Here is a 21663-nt window from a genome sequence, read left to right as displayed (position 1 = left end):
TACTGAATTAATTAGGTAGTAAAGCGACGACAGTGCATAAATTTACTTGGCAATTTTTCTTTAATCCATATTTCCCCCCCCCCCCCCCTTCTTGCCAATTACAGCCTGTTAATAATATAGAATCCCAAATTTTTATTAATCCCCTGTGCTGGGGAGGGAGGGGAATAGATGGCGCATCGTACCGGCGGGGCCGTCGTGCCGAAACCGCGGTGGGGAGGGGCCGGGGCGTTGCTGCCGCCAGCCTGTCCTCCCCCACCACCCTTCCTCCCTGCGTGGCCGCGGGAAATCGCCGATTGCCCATCGTTCTCCCCCTCTACCCATCCTCCCCCGGAGGAGGATGCTCGCGGCTCCTCTTTTTCCTTTTCCCTTATTTTTTCTTGGGCTACAGGTTTGTATTTTCGGAGCACCTCTCCCCGCAGCTCTTGGCCCCCAGCCCCATGGACGTTTGTCTCCTAAACCAGGGATGGGGACACGGGCGCGGGGAAACAGCGGTTTAGCCAACGGTGAAATCGGTTGGGAAGGGGAAGGAGGCGTCTGCTGCGCCTGCCCCCTCCGCCGCGCTCCTCTGCGGGGAGAGGGGTGGGAAACCGGAGCCGTCGAGGCCCGAGGGGCTGCAGCCCCGCAATTAAGGGCAGGGCAGCAGCGCAGGCAGACAGGCAGGCAAAGGAGCGGCGCTCGTAGCCGGTTTGGGACGTTTTACTACTTCCTACCGTCCAAAGTGCTAAAACTGGAGAGCCTATTTCTCGTCCCCAATAAAGTAATTAAAGTGAATGGGCGTCGGGAGGTACTGTTGGGGTGATAGCAGCTAAAACTCAGACGAGCTCTGTCTTGAGACCCACCCAGCTGAGGCTGGCTTAGGGGAGGGAGCCGGCAGCCCAGCTGCGCCGCCCGAGCTGGGCTCGCTCACGGGGATGCTCACGGGGACGCTCGCCGTGACCCTTCCGAGCATCCCATTTCCGAGAGCTGCTTTAAAGCCCGAGAACGCTGCCCACGCTGGCCAGCGTCGGACTCTCCCCTCGCATTTGGGAAATTAAATAAGCTGGGGCCTGCCCCTCCTTATCGCTTTGCTTCGGGGGCACTGTGGTCCCCGGGCAGCGGTGACCTTGCCGAGGGGGGCACGCCGGGGCGGTGATGACTGTGCAGATAGCGCTGGATGGAAAAAGCGGCGGCTCCTCGTCCGTTCGCACCAGCCTCTTGCTGCAGGGACCTTTATTAGGCAGGAGCGATAAATTTGCTCACGCGGATATAAATGTACGGCGGGGAGGTTGGTGCCAACTGCGAGGCTCGCGCCGAAACGCGGCTGATACTTGGCAGCACGCGGAGTCCCGTCCCATCGGGAAGATCATCCGGAGATATCTATATACTGTAGGCGATACGAGGCGCTCGCTAAAAATACCCTCCCCAAACTTGTGTGTACATTTGGAGAGGCTAATTGTTTCTATGGGTGTCATTTAAAGCATGGAGAAAAAGCGAGAGGGAGAGAAGAAAGCCCTGACACAGGCTCTGGATGTGCTGCTTTCAAATATGCCCTGCTCCCTTTAATAACAAACATCGAGCCGTGGTGGTTTTTTTCTGAGCCCTGTTATAATAAGCTCAGATGTTGGATGACATTTTTCCCGGTGACTCACATAGTAAAATTAACCTTGAACTATTTACATATTCAATCGCCACCCTCCCTTCTCCTCCTCCTCCTCCCCTCTCCGCGAGCGTGTGTACATTACAGGAATCCTGGCTCCGTATCAGTTTTTGTTTTGCTGATGAGAAAAGGGAAAAAAAAAAAAAAAAAAATCCCCCGCCTGGAGTATACATCTACTTGAGGGAAAGAACACGCAGTCCTGGCCTTTGGAAATTGGCAGGCAGCGTGCTGTTCCCGCGCTGATAAGAGGTACTGTAAATAAAACTGTACGGCAGCGCCTGCTGTAAAATGCCCCACGTCTGTACTCATTGTTCTGACAGCTCCGGCTTTTTTTGGGTCCGCTGTTTTGGTACACGCTGTGCTTCCTTATGTAAGCGAGCGCGCCCAGCTCCTCCCGGCGTTCGGCCTGTTTATTTTCGCCTCGCCAGGAATTTTTTTCTGTCCCCCCCCCGGCCAGATGCCGGCCGCCTTTGCCCTTCTCTTGCTGTGCCTCCGCAGGGCTGCTCTGCGGGCTCCCGCTGCCCCCCCCCCCACCCCCCCTGGCTCTCGGGGGGCGCGGGGCACCGGCAGCAATCGTGGCGCGTGTGTCCCCACGTGGAAATGGGGAAAGAAAAAGCGAACCCCGTGCTTAGCGTGACCCCATCGCTTCCCACCCTGTGGATGCGGTGAGCCCCCCTCGAGCACAGCACCCCCCCGGCATCAGCGGTGCATCGCAGCGGGGAGGGGGCAAGCGCCGGCAGACGGCTCTGCCCGGGGAGGACCTGTTGCTGCGACGGGGTTGCTGTATCCTCATGGATCACGCTTTGCAGCGGTGGGGCTTGGGAGAGATTCGAGTGGCGATGGAGAGTCATTGCCTTGGCAACTGCCGGCTGTGCATCACCCGCGCCGGCGTGCCGGGCGGAGGGCGGCCTGCAGCCGCCGCCCTATCGATCCCCGTCCCCTCGCCGCTCCGGCAGCTACTCCCCGTCCCGGGCAGTCTCGGCACCCTCTATGCCGCGCTCCTCTCCCTGCCGTGGGTGAAGGGAGGGGACCGCCGGCAGTGCCTGCATCCCCGCGATGCTCCGCATCCCCGGAAGCATCCCGAGCGCACGCCCTTTCGGCCGGCGGCACGTGCAGGGGGAGCCGCCCCGCCACCCTCCTCGCCTCACCCCAAAGCCCCTTTTTTTTTTTTGTATTTATCCCTTCGCGAGCGGCCATGTGACCCGTGCACACTCGGGTTGTTTTGAATGCAAACTTGACATCACGGCGAGGGCGGCGGCGAACAACATATGCACAGTAAACAGGCAGACTGTCGTATTGATTAACAGATGAGACCTCTATTATCGATCAACGCTTGGCAAGAAAATTTATCACTTTTAATTTCGCCGCTGCCAAATATTTCTGCCTGCGAGCCAGCCGTTACCGAGACAATTTAAAGGCGAAGGAATTCTCTTTTTAATGCACCTCGTGATACGTCCCTCTCTCCCTGTCACCTTTTCTGTGCACCTTGCTCCGAATCCCACCCTGACGGTGGGGCGGGGGGCTCGGGGGGGGGGGGGGCTCGGCGGGAAGGGGATGGGAGACGCTGTCTGGGCCCCTGGAAATGGGCGGCATGGCACACTGCGGAGCCATGCCCCCCGCCTCGAAGGCTGCTCTGTCACGCTCAGCTCCTCACAACAGATGAATCAAACCTCGAAATCTAAGAAACGGGTCCGCAGCTTTGCCCCGGCAGCGATGCTTCGGACGTGGTGTGTATCGTTAATCTGTTTTTATCTGGAAGTTACTTATCTGCTGCTGGGCATCCTGTTTTTTTCCTCGCCCGAACTAGCGGCACATGTTGATAGTGATTTTCAAAGAATTCCTCCCAATACCACATCTCTCCCCGGTGGTCGAAGACACCTCTGAGCTTCTTGCTCGATCGCGCCCTTTCGGCCGCGTCTCCGACCAGACGCATCCTCGGGTACCATCTTCGGGTACCGGCAACGGCGGCTGCGATGGGAAGGGGCAGGAAACCGATGACAATTAGATCGGTTACAACGCTAATGAAACGCATTGATGTTTAATGATTTTTTTTTAAAAAAAAACAAATCCAAATATTTAATTTTTTCCTGGGAAGCAACTCTTGATTGTGCGTTGTGCTGTTACGTGCAAGGAATGGGACCACGGGGTTAAGCAAAGGTGGCTGCTTTTCGTGGCTGTACGGGGGATATAAAACATGAACACCCCCCACCCACCCCACCCACCCCCCCTGCCATTGCACAGGTCCTGCGGTTTGAATGAATACCGGTGGCCGCAGCGACGTCCCCCACGCAGGTTTGGGCGGGTGTCCCTCGAATAACCCTCCTCTCCCCTTTCTCTCCCCAGCGGGCGCCAAAGCCCTGGTCTGCGATCAGTGCGGCGCCCAGTTCTCGAAGGAAGACGCCCTGGAGACGCACCGGCAGACGCACACCGGTACGTGGCCCTCCCTTCCCCTCCTTCGCTTAGGCACAAGTTTAATATTTAGGCTGCCTTGGTAACCTTTTGCCCAACGGAGAGCTTAACCCTTTGCGGTTCCCGCTTCTGACCTGCCCGGGTCCGTTTCTTGACTTTAATTTGGTTAAGGTAAGTCAGCTGCGTTTTCTGCTGAACTCTCAGTTGGAAATGGTTCTGTACTTGCGTTGAAATCCGTGCGTGGCATTTGCAAAGGGAAACCTCCCCAAATGGCTTTTGGTTTTGGCTTATTTCGGTCTGTTTTTGCTGAGCTCGTAACGGTGATGTTGGTGGAAGGAGGAGCACAACCCGCCTCTGTGGTTAAACCGAGCATCCTTGCACCGCTCGCTGGTCACCCTTGCTTTCTCAAGCCATGCGCACCAAAATTTGACCAGCATGACGGCGCTTGACCACTGTTTCAGGTTTAAGGGAAGCTTCCCAAGGGATAAATACCCTTGTCAGGAGCGTTTGGATGCTCGGGAGCCCAAGAGCAATGAGTTACAAATCATTTGCAAATCCCAGCCTATGCTGATAGTTGTGTTCCCGTTTTTCAAAGCATTTATAGGGATAGTGGCGTTGCGTCTGGAGCTCTGGGGCGGTTTCGTTGCGCTGCTGCAAGGTGTGTGCGTGGGTGCAAGCGTCCGCTGGGCGGTCAGACTGTGCAGTGGGTGTGCAGCCGCTCGTAGGAAAGGATGCTCGGGGACCTGGGACCCGAGGTCGGGGCTTTGTGGAGGGGCTGGACCCAGCTGTGCGCGGAAAACCTCTTTCCCCTGTGCTCATATGTCTTTAAGACCCTGACCGGAGCGGTTGCTGTGGCCGAGCCTTCCCTGGCTCTGCAGCTTGGGCAACGAATTCTGCATCTTGGCACCTGTGCTTTGCAGGAGCGAGGTAGCCCCAGCTCCTCTTCCACTAGAACACGGGTACGAGGCAGCAGTTCGCACGGCGCCATTGCATTTATTGCTCAGCGTTAGCGTATGCACGTGAGAAACGATGGCGCAGCAAATGCAAGGTCATTTGTTTCCTCTGCGAGCAAAACACCGGCCCTTTCCAAACGGCTCTCAGCAGTTGGCTTCTGCCACGTTTCTGCTGTTGCACTTCCCAGCCCCTCGGCGTAGCTGCCGTCGGGGAGCACAAGGAGCTCTTTATGCATCTTGCAAAGGCCGCCTTGCCCAGGAAGGGTTTGCTACGGGGCACGGGGGGAATTTGCGGCCGGGCGGTCCCAGGTGGAGCCTTTCAGACCCCCAGAAACAGGCTGGAGCAGGGAAAAGCGCCTGCTCCTCCCCGTGCTATATTAGGAGCGGTTTAACCGAGCACAAGCTCGTCTTTCAGTGCTGAAAACCCTGATAAATGTCACTAACGGCCGAGTTTGCGCTCGGAGGTGGCAAGGCGACGCGTGGGCCCTGGGCTGGCACGGAGAGCCCGGCCGGTTTCACGCCGGGGGTTTGAGGACCGACCGGCGATGCAGAGTGCTGTGTCACCGGGCGGGAATAGCTCCGGCCGTCATCCGATCTGGGAGCTTGTGCTGGCCGAGCACCAGTTCCTAAATTGTAAAGTAATTGCCCTCCTTACCCCAGAGTCGTTCGGCTGGAGGCCGGACTTTTCAAACCACGGTCTTTTTTAAAAACCGCGTGCACTGTAGGTTAAGGAGGAGGAAAAGGCTTGCGACGGGGCAGCCAGCAAAGCCAGGGGACTGACTCTGCTCGGGGGATGAGCGACCCGAGCCCAGGCAGGGAGTTAAAGGTGGCTGAGCAAACAGCAGCTACCTCCCGGTTTCCTTACGTATCCTGGACCCGTTGAGCTTCCCAGGGCGGTGGGTGGGAGCCTGGCTCCCCTCGGTACCCGGGGCTCCGTCACCCCAGGCATGACATCAGGAGCGGATGCCGTTGAGCGGCTATTTAACGACGCCTGCACCCAAAAACGTCCCGCGGATGCAGAGCACGGTTTTGCTAACGACCTTGACACTTCTGCAGGGATTAAAGCCCCTTTGGTTGCTGAAACCTGGGGGCTGGACCGCGCCGAAGCTCAAAGGGCAACAGGAAAACGGAGCGCGGGGGACGCGGTGACCCAAGCGGAGCGGGTTTATCATCCCCGCCTCCAGCTGTAAACACGAGCGGCTCGGTTACGTGGCGGAGAGGGGCTGGGTGGCCAGGGCAGCCGAAATGAATCGCTTCCTCTCCTCGGGTGGCAATGCAGAGAGCCCTGCCCTGGCACGGAAAGCATCCCTCCCCTGCCGTCGCTATAATTAACCCCGTTCCCAAATAACGGCAACTCCCAGAACGGATTTTTTTTGGGGTGTCCTCCCTTCATCCTTAGCGGCAGGTTGGTTGGCAAAAGACCTGCCAACTTTCCAGACAGAAAAATAGCCCTTTTTGGTAGATGTGCAGGATCAAGGCTGGCATCGAAAACTGAGCAGAGTGTATCTGGTACAGGCTGACCAAACGTACCCACTTTGCTCAAAAACACGGTGTTTAGGGGAGGATGCGGGACCCGTCTGCAAACGGTCGCTGGCTTGTCCGGATGACCGACAGCTTGAGAGCCTTTCTGCAGTGGGTGGCCAAGATAAAGGGTTCTCGGGGTTTCTTTTCAGCATGTGGGGCTGTTTCTTGGGTGAACGGTCAGGATCCAGGACCCCCCTTTGTCTCGCTTGTTTTTTTTTTTCCCATTGCCCTCACTGCTCCTCTGAACGACAGCGCAAAATACGACGCCAGCCGGGTGTACATGTGCTGCATCGAACACTGCCCGCCTCTCACGGCAGAAAACCTACGTCCTGCTTTCTGATGCAAGGTAAAAAAATAATAATAAGAAAGAAAGCAAGAAAAAAGAGTTTCTGCTTGTAAGCACAGGGCTGGCTGTGTGCTGTGTACAGCCCGGCCGACTCGGGACTGAGACGCCCTCTCCGGGTGTTCACTGTCCTTGGCCCCCGTCCCGCGGCAATAGGAAAAGCAGCAACTGTTTTGGCTCATCTTCCAGCAGGGCAAGCTCGGTGCCACGCTGGAGGCAGAGCGTGGAAAATTCCTTGCCCTTCTCCTGAAACGTAGAGGAAAAAACAAAACGCGTCGAGGAGACAGCCCAAGGACCCCCAGCAAGCGCCAGCGGGGCTCGGGATGCTCGCACGGCTGGTGTTTGTGCTAACGGGGTTCGGGCTCGCCGCCCACTTTTATAAATATCAGAGGTGACTCGTCTTGAGTTTCCTCCCGTGTGCCAAGGCAATTAACGCGCGCGAGCGTGTACGCGCTGGGCAGCCGGTGTCAGTCAGCGGGCCAGCATGGATTTGCTCCTGACCCAGTTTCACGTGGGCATGCTCGACGCCTAATATAGAGTGTATTTTCTTCGGCGTGCAGTCGGCTCTTGGATTTGTGGGGTCGGCGTGCCCCCGGCCGCTCCGCGGAGGATGCGCGGGAGCCTTCGCCCTCCCCTGCCTGCACCCCACGCATCCCCCGGCTGGCGATGCCGGCACCGGGATGCAAGTAGCAGAAAATAAAACCAACGTGTAACTGAAAATTGAAAAGCTATAAATCTGTGGGGGCCCCCCCCTTTTTTTTTCTTTTTTTTTTTTTTTTTCCTGGGATGTTGGTAGCGTTTTGATTTAATAGTTGGCCAAACACAAGGGTCTATTTTATTCAGAGTTTACAGGCCTCAGGGCTGTTATTCCTCCAAATTTAATAGCATTGAAATTGCAGGGTTGGCGATAATTTGCCTATCACTTTCTGCTCTCCCATTGATGTTTATTGTCAGCGGGATGGAATCTCAATCCGATTCACTTAGATAACATGTCTGTTAAACATTTAGATAATTGTGCCATCATTAACTTGTCACATTATTTTAGAGATTCAAAACAGTCATGCGGTATAAGCAGAGGTACAAAGGGAGAAAAATTCGGCGCACGAGAGCGAGAACCCAGGGGAGGAGGCGTCGGTGGCGGTGGGATGCCTCCGCGCTGGGTCCTATGGGAAGCGTCGCCCAGCGGCTGCTCGGGAAGCTCAGCCTTCCTCTCTGTCTTTGCAGGGCTGTAACCACTTTTTTCCCCAAAAAAAAAAAATTCTGCTCCTGTTCTAAACGCACACTGAGGTTCACAGTGATTTTTTTTTTAATCATTTCTTTTTAAATGCCAGAGCACTTGGCGTTTTTCTGTTAAAGAGCATCCCAGAAACCCCATTAGTGGCTTGGGTTGGCAAGGGGGATGCGTGGGAGCCTGGAAGAGGTGGAGGGGGGACTGCGCTGGAGCTGCGCTGTCACACGGGCACACGCCGTCTCTCTCGGTTCTCGGCAAATTTACATTTAGTCCAATTAATTACGTATTTGTCTTATCTCCTTTCTTTTGCTTCACTTTCTCTGCCTCAAAATGGTACCTGCCTAAAAAATATCAGTGATGTTATGGCCATACGTTGCGCTATTTTTTTCAGCGTTTGAAATTAAGGATTTTGAGCAAGCGGAATGTAACATGCAAGTTTGGTGATATGAGCCATAAATTACGTTGAAACCTAAATTCTGTTTGCCTTACGCTCAGCGTGGCGCCGCGAGCCGTGGCCGAGCCGGCTCTCCGCCGGGCTGCTCCGCTGACTCCGCCGGCGGCTGGGGGTCATCTTGGTGGTGGCACTTGCCACCAACAGCCGTCTGCAACGTCCCTGCTCTGGCGGCGAGCGACTTGGGTTCGGGAGATGTGATTCTTGACCCCTCTCAGCGCATCCTCTCCCGCGGCTCGATCGGAGCGGTGCCCGGCCACGAGCAGCCGGCGCGCCTCCTTACTTGAAACCAACCCGACGTCTTCCTGGGCTGACCGTGACTTTCTATTACCGTTTCACGGGACTCCTGAGAGTTTTCAGAGAGCAGCTCGACGAGGCTTCTGGGGGAAATACCGCTGGATAGCATTTTTCTCCATAGCTAGAGATAATGCACTGTAGTATTAAGTACGCTTAGAGGTAATTATCCCTCCCGTGCTCGCTTCGGTTGCGCGGTCCCGGCTGGGGGAGGGAGCGCCGGCGATGCTGTGCGGTGATGCCCAGACGATGCTTTGCAGTTTTCCTGTTGGATGCGAGCGTGGATTTTGGATGCTCGGGTATGGAAGGGCTGCGAAAGCCCCTGCGCGCCCTCCTCCAGCGTGCCGCCGTCCCCTAATGCTTCTGTCGGAGGCTGGGAGCAGCGGACGTGGGGCTGAGATGGGCTTCGGTTCGGGTGCAAGGATCACGGTTCCTATAGAGGAGGCAGGAGTGCCCCGTGATGCACCGGAATGGAGAAAATTGGTGCTGGGTTCAAACCGTGACTCCTGAGCTTGGGAAACAAATCTGGTTAACCATTGCGCACGGAGGGTGTGAAGACGTCGTTCCTGGCACCTTCAAAGGCCGGCAGTGTCCAGCGGGAATCCTTGACCAAGCTGGGAAAACTGGATTTGGGGGCGGGGGAGTTGCTACCGGAGGCACCTCCAGGGGTTTGTGGCTTCCGTTAGCAACTGAAAATGTGAAATGCCGACGGTGAAGATGCTTTCGTGGCTGCTGTGACATTTTTGGGTACAGGCATCCGACTGGAGCTGAACGTGCCATGCGCAGGCACGGCATCTTTTGTGCAGCATCGCCTGTAAATGTGTTTATAAGAACCTTGGAAAAAATACTCCGTGCTTAATTTTGGCTGCTCGACAGGGAGCGGGACTCGCTCGCTCCAACCTTCGGCTCAGCCGAGGAAGGGCGAAACAGAGCAATCTGAATGCATCCAAAATGCAAAGCCTTGAGTTTTTTAAATACTCTCGCGGCCAAGTTTATTTGCAAAAAAGGACTGAAAACGGTACAAGCGGAGGGAAGGACGAGCACATGGGTTCAGCTAGAGCCCGTCACCTCTCCTGTGCTTCCCAGCTCGTGGCCCAGGCGCTCTTCCCACGCAAGCCGGGGTCTTCAAAGGAAAGTGGTTTTTGCAAACGTTTATTTCTATAAAAATGAGGGCTGGGACAGCTACGCTTCCCATCGGAAGCCTCTGTCATTCAGGAGCGCTAATTCACGATGTGAGCGGCTGTGCCGCGTCCGCCGGCTTGCCTCCCGCCACCTCCGAGCACGGCGCGCAGCCGCGGTGCGCTGGGAGCTCACCGGCAAGTGCACGGAGCTGGGTCGTCATCGGCGCCTCGTTAGCACCGTCCCCAGCCGGCCGGTGCGTGCCGCCGGCCCCGGCTTCTGCGGGGTCTCGGGGCGGCGGGTCCTGGGGGGGCGCAGCACAGAGCCCCTTTGTCTGACAGTAATGTCCTGTGACAGCGCTTGAAATCCGAGTCCCGGCGCGCATTCCTGAAACCGGGAATCTCCCTGCCTCCCAAAGCACGGCTGCTTTTTCCACCTTTGCGGCAAGCGGCAGCAAAAATTCCCCGCGCTTCAAGGTGGGCTCATCGGGAAGCGCGACGAGGTCGGGCTTCGTGCGGGCAGCCGTAGTCGCCGAAAACGAGCCAGGAGATGGAAACGTGGCGGACCCGCGCGTCAGCGTCTGAAACCGGCGGCCAATGGTCGGCCTTTAATTTTCCTGTGCAAATACTATTTAAAGCGCAATGAGAAAAGCCCTCTCGCTAAGCTACGGAGAAATCTTTCTTGTTCTTTAATTCTAGATGAAGGGGATTAGTGTGAACATATTTAACCTCTGACCCGCGGACAAAAGCATTATCAAATTTAGTTGCCAAGTGGCTCCCCATTTAACCGAACCAGTGCAGTATCTCAGCAATTTTTTTTTTCTCTTCCCTCCCTTGAAAGTTTCAACATCCATTGTTGCCCCCGGAGCACAGGGGGACTTGGCGGCCCTCCTCTGCTCGGATTCGAGATGCTTGTCAGAGCCCCTGTAAGGGAAACCAGCGTCATACCGTCGCTGCTAGAAGCCGGGGAAGCTTCAAGAAGCAAGCGAACCCCAGGAAAAGCAAAGCTGTCTGTAGGTTGAGCTGTTTTTTCCCTGGTTTCTTCGTGCCTGCCTTGGTGCTGGCCATGCACCCGCCTGCCATGGCTTGGAGGATGCTTGGCCATCGCTCCGGAGCACAGAGAGATGCCTCTTGTACCCCCTTTGCTCCTCGTTTTGCTCTGGAGCAGGAAAGAAAACGTGCTCCCGGCTACCGTGCTCCCAGCGAGCTCGGGGATGCTCAGCCCTGCCGTGCCGGGGCTTTATAAAATAGGGATGAAACGTGGGCGAGGAGGCGGCCGGGGTCTCCTGGTCCGGCAGAGGAATGCCGAGAGGGGCCTCCCGTCAGGAGCCGGTGTCCGTTTACAGTGCATCTCTCATAAACCCGGCGGCGGGGGCGAGGGCAGGGGGACCGGCCCTCCTGGTATGTGATTGATTATCTGGTATTTATGCCATTGAGGACTTTTCAGCGGCTCGGGGTCAGGGGGTCATCTCATGTGTCTTGCTGCAAATCCGCTTCCTTTTGTACAGTGCGGGCTGGGTGAGCAGACACACAAAAACAGCTTTTTCTTTTCCTTGGGAAAAAGGGGAGGGGGGCGGGCTGGTGTCAATGAATTTTTTTTTTTCAGCCTTTCCTGAATAGTGTCCTTTTTAATTCCAAAGAACTTTTAATTAAAAGTAGCAGGAAAGTTCATCTCGACAAGGTTTAACTTACCTTAGCAGTTACTTTTGTCCCCCGGGATTCGCGTCTCCCTGCTTTACAAAAAAAAACCCACAAGAAATGGGGGGGAGGCTGCTTTCGGTACCGTTTTGCATCTCCCCGGGTTTACCGAGAGGGCCTTTTCATCTTTTCTCTTTTTTTTTTTTAATGATGGGGGTGCAGGAATAATAAGCGGACGCTGCGGATCCCAGCTTTGTGTCTCACGGCGGCCAGTCGCTCCGCTGGCCGTGCTTGGCCGGGGGCAGCCGCCCACGCTGCCGAAAGGGTCGTTTCATCGGCTGGGTTGCGAACTGGGGCTCCCCGGCGTCTCCTCGGGGCCGGAGGGTGCCAGAGTGGTACCACCCTGGCTGGGAGAGATCCTGGAGTGGAGCGGGTGGGCGACGGGCGGGCACTGCTCTGTGCCGGCTGGGATGATGGTGATGGCGGTGATGATGGTGGCCGCGGTGATGGTCGTCTCCCATGCGGGAGTGGGATGCTGCAGCCCCGTAGGCGAGCGCAGGGGCACTGCGGAGGGGAAGGACATAACGCTACTGGCCAGGGGCACCATCTGCTGTCCCCTAAAACCCTCCTGGCGGGGAAAAGCGCGTGCCCGCCGTCATGTGGCGGTTGGAAAATGCTCGTGGGGGAGATTGTTTGGCCAGAAAGAGACAGGGGGCGGCTCTCGGTGGACCAGAAACGCTGGTGAGGGCTTCGTCTCCTCTCTCAAGCTCTTTGTTTAACAACGGAGCAGTTGCTAACACATTAGTTTAACCATCACTGGGAGAGCAATGGGGAAAAGTATGTTAGGTTTTCAACAGAAAGTCAAATTATTTTTTCAGCTGGTTTCACTCCAAATTCAATTGGGAAGAGGAAATCTGGGAAGCCGTCGTGGTGACGACGAGTGAGCGAGTAGCTGACAGCTTCCCTTCTGATGTGGTGGCCAGAAATGCTGCCGCAGTTTGCCTCCGACTGCCCGGGGGGAAGCGCTCGTCCTCGGGAAGGGCAGGGACGGATCTGCCACGCCTGGCTTCCTTGGGAATGGCGGGGATGGATCCGGGATTCTCCAAGACGGAGAGCGCTGGGGCAGGCTTAGGGGAAAGCGGCACCCAGGGGAGATGCTGCGCAAGGATGCCCAGATACCGATCAGATGAGTGCGTTTTGGTCAAGTGATGTTTGTTTTGCCGGGAAAGAGGGCAGCTTTTCGTCCGTACCAATAGGGGTTGAGGGAGCTGAATACCATTTTTTGCCAAGGATGATCGGGTGCAAGGGAGTTCAGATGCACGAGGCGCGTGCGTGCAAGCTCGGCGCGGCAGCGCCGGCATCCCCGCCGTGGGCGGAGGGAGGGGGGTGCCCCCCGAGCATCGTCCCCTCCTGCCGGCGCGGTGCTGGCTCCGGGGCACGCTCGGTCGCCGCAGAGGAAAACCGCATCCCCCCGCTCCTGCATGCTTTTTCCCTTCCTGGGAAAAGTTTCCTCTGGCTCCAAGCTTGCCGTTTTTCACACCTGTGTTAAGGCTGAATTGCCGTCGCCGGCTCTTTCGGGGATCTAAACTGAGACCTCTTTGCAAGGGTGCGATATCGCCCAGCTCTCCCCGCTGAGCTGCGTGGCCAGACAGGACTCGACGGCGGCGTTTATCCCCCCAGCCGACGTGCAGAGAGGCCTTTTGTGATGGCCTCCATCTCCCAGGGGCTTTGTTCGGCGGCGGGATGCAAACGCCACCCTCTCGCACCCTTCCGTCCGGGCTTCTCGGGGCAGGTTATCGTATTCGGGGTATTACAGGGCTTCCCGTGACCTTACGTAAGCTCATTGGTACCAAAATGCCTAACGGGCGCTGAAAAGGGAAGGTTGTCCCCGTTGATGCGCTACGTTTTTGGCCGCCTGAACGTTTTTGATATATACTGGTATATTTTGATAGATATTCAGGACAAGGAAAAGGCTGGGGGGATTTCACCTTTTGGGGGTGAATGGAGGGCATGCCTCCAGCTTCGGCCAGAAGGCTTTAGGGTTTGTAAACATCTTCGAACAACTGTTTGGCCTAAAATAATAGAAATCAGGCTCTCGAGCACAGCGCACCGTAGGCACGAAGCCTCCACAGCGTGCTCCCAGGCTCGCGTGGGGTTGGGAGCTCGGGAGGCTCTCGCCTCCCCCAGCCGAGGGGTGGAAATGCAGTAAAACGGGATTGGCCCCTAAAAGGGTCATCAGATTTTCGTTTCCAAACGCGAGGTTTGCACGACGCCCGGTTTCTTTGGGAGGGAAACCCGCTCGTGCTCTGTCGGTGCAGGTTTGGGTGCTGCTGAGCATGCCCATTCCTTCCAGAGGCTGGGGACCGCGTTCGGGGAGGGCAGGATGCGGCTGGATGCTGCAGCAGCCAGAGAGCGGAGGCAGCTCTTCCCAGGTGCTGGGGAGAAGGGGTCGGGCAAGAGGTGCTCGGGAGGTGGCTTGTCCCCTGTGCTGGTGACAGGGGCATGCCTGGACCGATGCTGTCCCCTGGGGGCACGCCTGGACCGATGCTGTCCCCCGGGGAGCATCCCTCACAGGCAAGGAGACGCCCGCATCCCCTGATTTGCAGGCAGGTCTCCGCGCGTGGGCTCAGCATCCTACCCTGGAGACGGGGGGCATGCCGCAGTCCTCCTCGGCAGCCATTCGTCATCCCCCCCCCCCCCCAAAAAATGCATCCCTCGATTAACGCCCTGTTTGGACCCGCGGGCTGCCTGGCAGCGCTTCACCCAGCGCGGGTCCAGCTGCCGCCGTGATTGACGCAAAGCCAGTCTATAAATAAAGTCTTTCTCTCCTCTCATAAAGACTTTGCGGTTTAGTTTGCTTTCAAGGTCAAGATCAGACCTTTCTAAATAAACACATATCAAAGGATCATTAGCGGAGCAGCACTGTTAAATTGAGATATTAACTTCTGTCAGCCGCGCGTTTCCTTTTTGTTCTGTAACTCGCGACTGCGGCGGGTTTTTATTATTTTGGCCCTAGGCGGTAGCATCTGGCTTCTGTAGAGACTGTAAAAATTAAAAAGCAACACAAATCATTGCGAGAGAAAAGCAGTAAATTCAATGATAAGAATTTAAAATTAAAATGTTTCGGCGCTTTTATATTCCGCGAAACATGAAACGAATGAGTTGTGTGCCTGTTGCCATAAAGCTGCCGCCGCTAATAGTCGCTGGGCTCTTTCTCTCCCCGCTCGCTCTCCCTCGTAATCGTTCTTGCCTGAGCAATCGCAGAAAAGCGCAATGAAGGAAGACGATGATGATGATGATGACGGTGATGGAGATGCAGGGCGGCAGGGAAGGGGGCGAGGTGCCGCCGATGGGACCCGGGGGGGAGCAAAGGGCCCCCCGAAAGGGAGGCGAGAAGGGGATGCGCTCGTCCCGCCGCGCTCAAAGGGAGACAGAGAGGTCGAGCGGGGAGGGTGTGACTAATGCGCCGGGTCACTGGGATGCGGGACCGTATTGTCCCCCAGGTCCAGATGGCCCCCGGAATAAATCACCCCCGGCGGGCGCGAGCTGCCCGTGCCAGAGCGGCGGCTCGGGGCTTGCCGCCCGCTCCCCTGGGTTGCTGCGGGCGCCCGGACTTCAAGCATCCTCCGTGCGCATCCCGACCCGGGCAATGGGGAGAGCGGGGCCGCGGCCGGCTGGGAAGCAGCGCCATGCATCGCTGCGGGGGGGGGGGGGGGGGGGGCGCAAAACCGAAGCATTTAGGTTTGGGCAGGGGGTGTTAATCCCCTGCGCTCGCAAGGTCAATGTTGTACATCTGCTCTGAAACACCTGAGTTCTTCTAAGCGTTGGTAAAAAGGCGAGCGGGCGCCGAGGCGGCGGGCGGTGCCAGGGAGGGGGCACGCCCTGCCCTCCTGTTGCAGCCAGGGCGGCCGCAGCCAGCCACCCCCAGGGGAAAACCAGCAGCAGAAGAGCAGGCAGCGCCGGCTGCTTTTTAAGAATTAATTTCCCGTAGTCAGTTAAAGTTGGGAAGAAAGCTGCGCTATCTCCAAGTAAATAATAATAATCAAACAAATGCCCCCGTGGGAGAATTTGCCTTCCATAAAGATGTTAATTAGCGCGGAAGCCGAGCCGTGGAGTCCGGAGGCAGCCTTTGAAACTGGGATGATTTGGTGACTCCGGCACAAAACGTGCACATCTCGTGTGTTTGTCATCCGGGGTTTTTTTCCTCCCTCTCTCTACTTAACCATGAAGGTCGCAGGGGCTGTTGGGCTCCAACCAAGCAGTCGGCACGGCTAACGGGTGCCACCGTCACCCCTCAATAGTGCCTTTGTTCTGATGCCGCACTGGAGCGGCCGGGGGGTTGTAAAGGGCTGGCTCTGCCATCCCGGCGTGACACCCTTAAAAACCCGTGCGTCCACACGTGCGTGCGCAGGCATCGTGTATCCCGACAGCAGCATTCAGGGCAGGGCTCCTTCGCACCACCCCGCGGGTTTGCTTCGGTGCTGCCACCGAAAACGCCGCTTTTGCTTTCATAATAATCCCGAAAACAGACACCGAAACTGGGTTAATCTTCTTACCCCGAGCAGCGCGCATCCGCCGCCCTCCCGGGGCAAAACACAACCTCGGTGCTGGTGCCACCGGCCAGCATCCCCAGGACCGTGCCGGTGCCAGTGCCCGCTGCTTCTGCCTGTCCTTCATCACGCGTCCTTCTCCTCCTCGGCTTGGTGCCAGCGGGATGTGCGTGGCAGCCCCAGGGAGCCCTCCGTGCCGAGCTGAGCCCGGCGCCTTAAGTACGTGCTTAAGTCCCACCGGCTCTAACGGTTCTCAATCCTATCCTCACACACGTTGTCCGAGCCGCGGCGGCCATCGCCTGCCCAGCCCCTGCCTCCGGGGCATCTGCTGCCGTGCCGCGAGGGGGCCAGCCCGCACCCTCCGTGGCGGGCGTCCCACGCCGAAGCCGGCGGAGATGTGTAACGGCAGGGATGGGGCGGGCGCTGCCGCCTGGGCGATGGAGTCGTGCGTGGGGATGCTCCAGGGGTGGATGCTGCAGGCGATGCACCCCTTGCCAGCGCTCCCGCCACCTCCCTGCCCTCTTTCCCGCAGGCGGGGCTGGAAAGGAGGGCTACCTGCAGCTCTTGGGCTGCAGACGCCGACGGTTTTATCCACTTGCCTCCACGGCCCCGAGGATGCTAAAAACACCGTCCTCCCCTAACGCTGCTTTTCATGCACGCCAGCAGCCTGCAGCCTCCCCTGCAGCTGCAGCCAGCAGCATTGTCCAGGAGGTGGAGGCTGCTGGGGAGCCCTTGACACGCTGACAAAAAAACATCAGACGTCCCTGAAATGTCATCTGGGGAGAGCCAACAGCCCTTGGGCTCCTACTTTGCATGGCCGGAACGTTTTGGAGCCGTCTGCCTCGGTCCTAACGATAGCGGCAATTTTAGTGCACCTCTTTGGCACGTGCGTCACGTAAGAGATTATGTTAAATACGAAGATTGAAGGAGGCGTGAGTCTTGTTGAAGACCACGAATTTGCAGGACACGAGTCGAGGGCTTGGGGGTTTTACGGTCGGCGCGAGAGGCAGCGACGGGCTCCGTCGGCATCCTTCGATGCGTGCGCCCCCGTGCCTGCTGTAACGCCAGAGCCTTCCCGGCCTGCCCCTCCGCAGCCTTTGATTACGGGTTTCTAATGCTATCGATGATTGCTGAAATGGATGGACAGATCTGCCTCATTTTTCGAGTCTCGTAACACTGCTCTGAGGAGAGGCAGGGAAAAGATGACAGCATTAAGAGGAGGACTCGGGGAGGGGCGGTTTGGTTTGCGCATCCCGACGTCGGCTCCGTGCGCCTGGGGACCGCCGGAGCCGTGCTGCCACGGCTGGGGCTCAGCGGAGGACGCTTCACTGGCACGGTGGCATCGGTCCCCTTCGGTCCCCGCTCCCCTGCTGCCGGAGCACCCCTGGTCCCCGGGTCGCCCTACACCTGCCTGCGCCGGGGGTCCGGGCTCGGCGGTGCTGCCGCAGGGTCTGGGGGGCTGGCAGGGAGCCGGCAGGAGCGCGCACGCGTGCGCACGCACGGAGGGGAAAAACTTGAAGTCAAATGTCTGAAAGTCAGACCCCTTTTTAGTATGAATTTGCTGTATCTCATTCTGAGCACTAATTCCAATTTAATTGCAAGTGGCCTGAAGCCTCTTCAATAGGAGTAACAAATGGTTTGATTTTGTAAACTTCATCAGACTGCATTTTAAATGCGACACACTAGCCCGGCTCGAATGCCAATGAAGCACTGAAGTAGCTCTCTGTTTACTAATTATCCGTTTTTACTTCAAGCCACGCTGGCTGGCTTGTCTGATTAAATCGGATTTGTGGGATAGAGAACAGCTAGCAGAGTTTTCTCTATAGTAAACGAGATTGAAACTATGGGCCGCCTGGCTGCACACTGTAAATTATATTTCCTTTTAAAGGGGACGTGTCGCCTTTCTCCCGCTGGCGCACCTCCCGCATCCTAAACTTCACGGTGCGGGAGCACACCCGGCTCCTTTCCGAAGGGTGACCCACCCTGCCTCCCTCGCCCGCCGCCAGGCGGGTTTTTATTTTAATTCCTCCTCTCGTGGAGGCAGCGGGTGGGAGACGGCGCTGCGCTCGACGCCGTGATGCCTGCAGCACCCCTCGCCACGAGCTGGACAGGGGCGGAAAAGCCCCTGAACGTCGCGTGTCACATCTTGCTTGTCTTTGCATCCCCGGCGATCGTGCTTATTTGGGAGCGAGCTGCCGGGGAACCGGGATGTGCACCTCCAGGCTTGCAGCCGTAGAGTTTTTCCTCCATGGAACAAGCATCCATGCCCTAAAAACCAGATTTCGGACTACCTGCTGTTTAAAACGGCCTCGCACGGTGCAGCCGGTGTGCTCTCCCAAATAGCACCCAAAACCCAACCTGCTCTGACCTCCGCCTCCACGGCAGCGCCGATAGCTGCCCCGTCAATGCTCACGGCTGCCAGCAACCAGCGCCGGGTCTGGCAGAGATACGTAAAACTGGGGAAGATGGGTGAAGGTGGCTGCCGAACGCGGCGTAACGGGGCTGCGCTTAAACCTCCCCGGTTGCTAAGACTTTAATTCCGCGAGCTTGACCTACGCCACCCCCTCCCTCGGTATCTATCTTTGTGCCCGGGGGCTTTTTATATTTTAATTTGCTTTTGAACGTCCTGCAAAATTAATGGCGCGCTCGGGGCCATTGTGCGGCGTACAGTAGAGGGAAGGGCCGGCGGCGCCCGCCGAGAGCTGCTGCGTTTCCCGGGGAATGAATTGCTCGCCCGCCTTCGCCCCTTTTAATTGTTGACAGTAAAAAGCGTTTAAATGCCGCTTAATTTGTAATCATCTTCCCGCAAAAAGGGGAGAAACCATTAAAACGTCAGGGAAATGAATAAATCCGTCTCTCGCTGGTTTGGGGCGGCGGCGTTTCTCTACCGGGGGTGATTTTTCTTCCCATGGCTGAGGGCTGGCTCGGGGCTGCTCCAACTGGGAGCCCAGGGATGCGCTTGGGGTGGGAGCCCAGGGATGCGCTCCGGCTGGGAGAACAGCGCCGAGTCCCCGCGTCGCCCGGTGCGGCTCTCCTTGCGGCAAGCCTGGTACTGCCAAAGCCTGGCCTGCGGCAGGGACGGCAGCGACCCCAGGCACCCTCTCGCGAGCTTTCCCTTTTTTTCCCACCTCCCATCCTCTCTCCGAAGGTGGGACATCGCTGCGCGTGCAGCTTAGGGAAAAAAAAAAATCAACTTAATTGAACGCCCGCAGCGGGGACGGTGCCCGGCAGAGCCCCTGCTTGGTGCCGCGGTCCTCGGCTGCTGGAGAGCCACATCGGCGGAGCCTCAGGGCTGCAAACAAGCGGTGTCCGACCTCGCTCCTCCGCGTCCCGCTGCTGGGCGCTGGGCTGGATGCTGGGACGCAGGGCCGCCTGCTGCATCGTCCGCCTCTGCGCCGGGCTGGCATCAGCCTTCACACCCTGCAGATGCTCTGCTCTCGGAGGGCGGCTAGCGCCGGGTGCCTCCGCAAGCTGTGCCAGTGCACTTCGACCTCCCCATTTGGGGTGTTTGTTTATTTACTAATGCATTACCTAAAAAAAAAATAAATAAATAAAATTTAAAAATGCCTTTTGCGGGTCCTGGCAAGCAGCACCCCTGGGGGGGATGCCCATCTCCGGGGGGACCAGCACCGTCCCTGTGGACCAGCGGGTGCATCCCCCCATGCGTGCACGAGGCAGCTCGTCCCCATCGCTGCGGCTGCTGGAGTCGGCCCGTTTTTTTTTTCAAGCGGGGGCCAATTAGTTTCACAAATGAGGGCCCTACGGTGCCAGGGAGGATTTGTTACGGCCCCGCGCGCCGGCCCGGCGGCATTGTCCTGCCCTCCGCCCCCGCGGGAGCCCATTGTCCCCGGCCCCAGCGGGGGCTGCTGGCAGCAGATTTATCGGGGCAGGCGTCCCGCCGGCCGGGGCCTCCGCTCCGCAGCTGGCCGCGGCGCTGGGGGCTCAGCCCCAGGGACCTTTGACCCGTCCTGCTGTCACCGCCGGGGCCGCCGAGGGCCGTGGGGCCGCATACCTCTCGGGATTTGCTTCGCACAGCCCGTTCGGGACTGGCTGCTTTTTTTTTTTATTTTTTTTTTTATTTTTTTTTTTTTTGTCTCGGGAACGTTTTGTCCGCAGCTGCGTGGGGGGCGCGCGAGCCTGCGCGCCCCCCCCCCCCCCCCAGGATAAATCCCTGCGGAGGGAGAAAGGCAGCTCCCGTGCGGGGCCGCCTCTCTTGCTGCTTTTATTCCCGTTTCACTAGGGGTTTTTTGCAGATTTTGGGCCGTTTCTGGGCAGCACGCTGCATGCCTTGCCAAGGCTGGGACTGAGCATCCCTCCTGGCGGCTCCTGCGTCCTTGGAGCCACAAGGCAGAGCCGGCCGCGGCGTGCCACCACTCCACGGCGGATGATGCCACGATGCCGGGGTGGGTGACGGGGCAATGGCGGGATGGCGCGCACCGAGATGCTGTCTGGGATGCCCGTCACCTGGCTGGTCCCCGGGCTGGAGGTGCTGCCGGCATCCTGCTGGGGGAGCATCTTTCGCCGGCACCTGCCTGCACGCCAGGCAGGACCACGATGCCGACACCACCACGGCGGGTGCCTGCTGCCCGCCGTTTCCCTGCCCTGTGGTGCGGTGGTCCCGGTGGGCTCCCCTCCGGCGACTCCGCCTCGCCGCCGGCTTCCCCTGGGCCGGTTTTGGCAGCACGGCGAGCAGCCCCCCCACCCCTGCCATTCCTAAAGGCACCGCAGATCTGTTGGTTACCTTGAACATCTTGTGCTGCTAATGAATTGCTAATACAATTTTCTAGATAATTTTATTTCCATAGTCCTCTCATTTTAATGTCTCCAAAAAGCTAGCATTTATTTGCTTAATCTCCCCGCGTAATACAATTTGCACTGACTCATAGGTTCTGAACAATCAGCTATGCATAAACAAAAGCAAATTGTTTAATAACACAAAGGTCTGATATTTTTATTGACGGTGTATAAGTATCTGGGGCTGGGGTTTTTTTCCTACTTTTGCTGTTGTAGTAGGAAACAACCTGCAGCTGGTTTTATACCTGTGCCCGTGGTTGGTAGGATGGAGCTTGTGCTTGTATTATGGCTCGGGATCGCACGCAGCGCAGGGGTGGGCACGTCGCCCTCTTGCATCCGGCCCCCTGCTCCCCGGGGCCGCTTTGCGGGGTGTTTCTTGGGGTCCCCTTTCCCCTGGCATCGAGAGGTCTGAGCTCGGCAGCTCTCGCAGGTGCGTGGGGATGCGGTGATCGCCCAACAGCTGCCTTGCATTTGGGCATCCCTGGGCATCGTGGGGCTGGGGCTTCCAGCTGCCTCCAATGCAATAAAAGCCCCCTGCCCTCCTCCGGCATTCCCCCTGTGGGGCCAGCGGCAGCAGGGTCGGGGTGGCCAGGGTCCCACCGCCAGGACCCCAACGACACCCAGAGCCCCGCAGCTCTCGGGGTCCCCCCTGCTGCAGGAGCATCCCCGCTGCCGGGTGGGAGCGGGGACCCCCCCCCGAACACCTGGCGGGGCGATGGGAC

At 57.9% G+C, this 21663-nt stretch overlaps 1 protein-coding gene across 4 annotated transcripts in view; it reads left to right on the top strand.

Moving 5' to 3' along the window:
- The window catches only part of ZBTB16 (zinc finger and BTB domain containing 16), a 66779-nt gene that overhangs the window by 39090 nt on the left and 6026 nt on the right, over positions 1 to 21663 (top strand). For all 4 annotated transcript variants that reach the window (XM_076358707.1, XM_076358706.1, XM_076358704.1 and 1 more), the window contains exon 4: positions 3980 to 4066. In XM_076358707.1, the coding sequence (XP_076214822.1) occupies positions 3980 to 4066 (87 nt within the window). The remainder of the gene's footprint in view (positions 1 to 3979; positions 4067 to 21663) is intronic.

This window comes from Aptenodytes patagonicus, chromosome 23, assembly GCF_965638725.1.
Source record: "Aptenodytes patagonicus chromosome 23, bAptPat1.pri.cur, whole genome shotgun sequence".
Lineage (NCBI taxonomy): Eukaryota > Metazoa > Chordata > Aves > Sphenisciformes > Spheniscidae > Aptenodytes > Aptenodytes patagonicus.
This window is presented reverse-complemented; position numbering and strand designations above follow the sequence as displayed.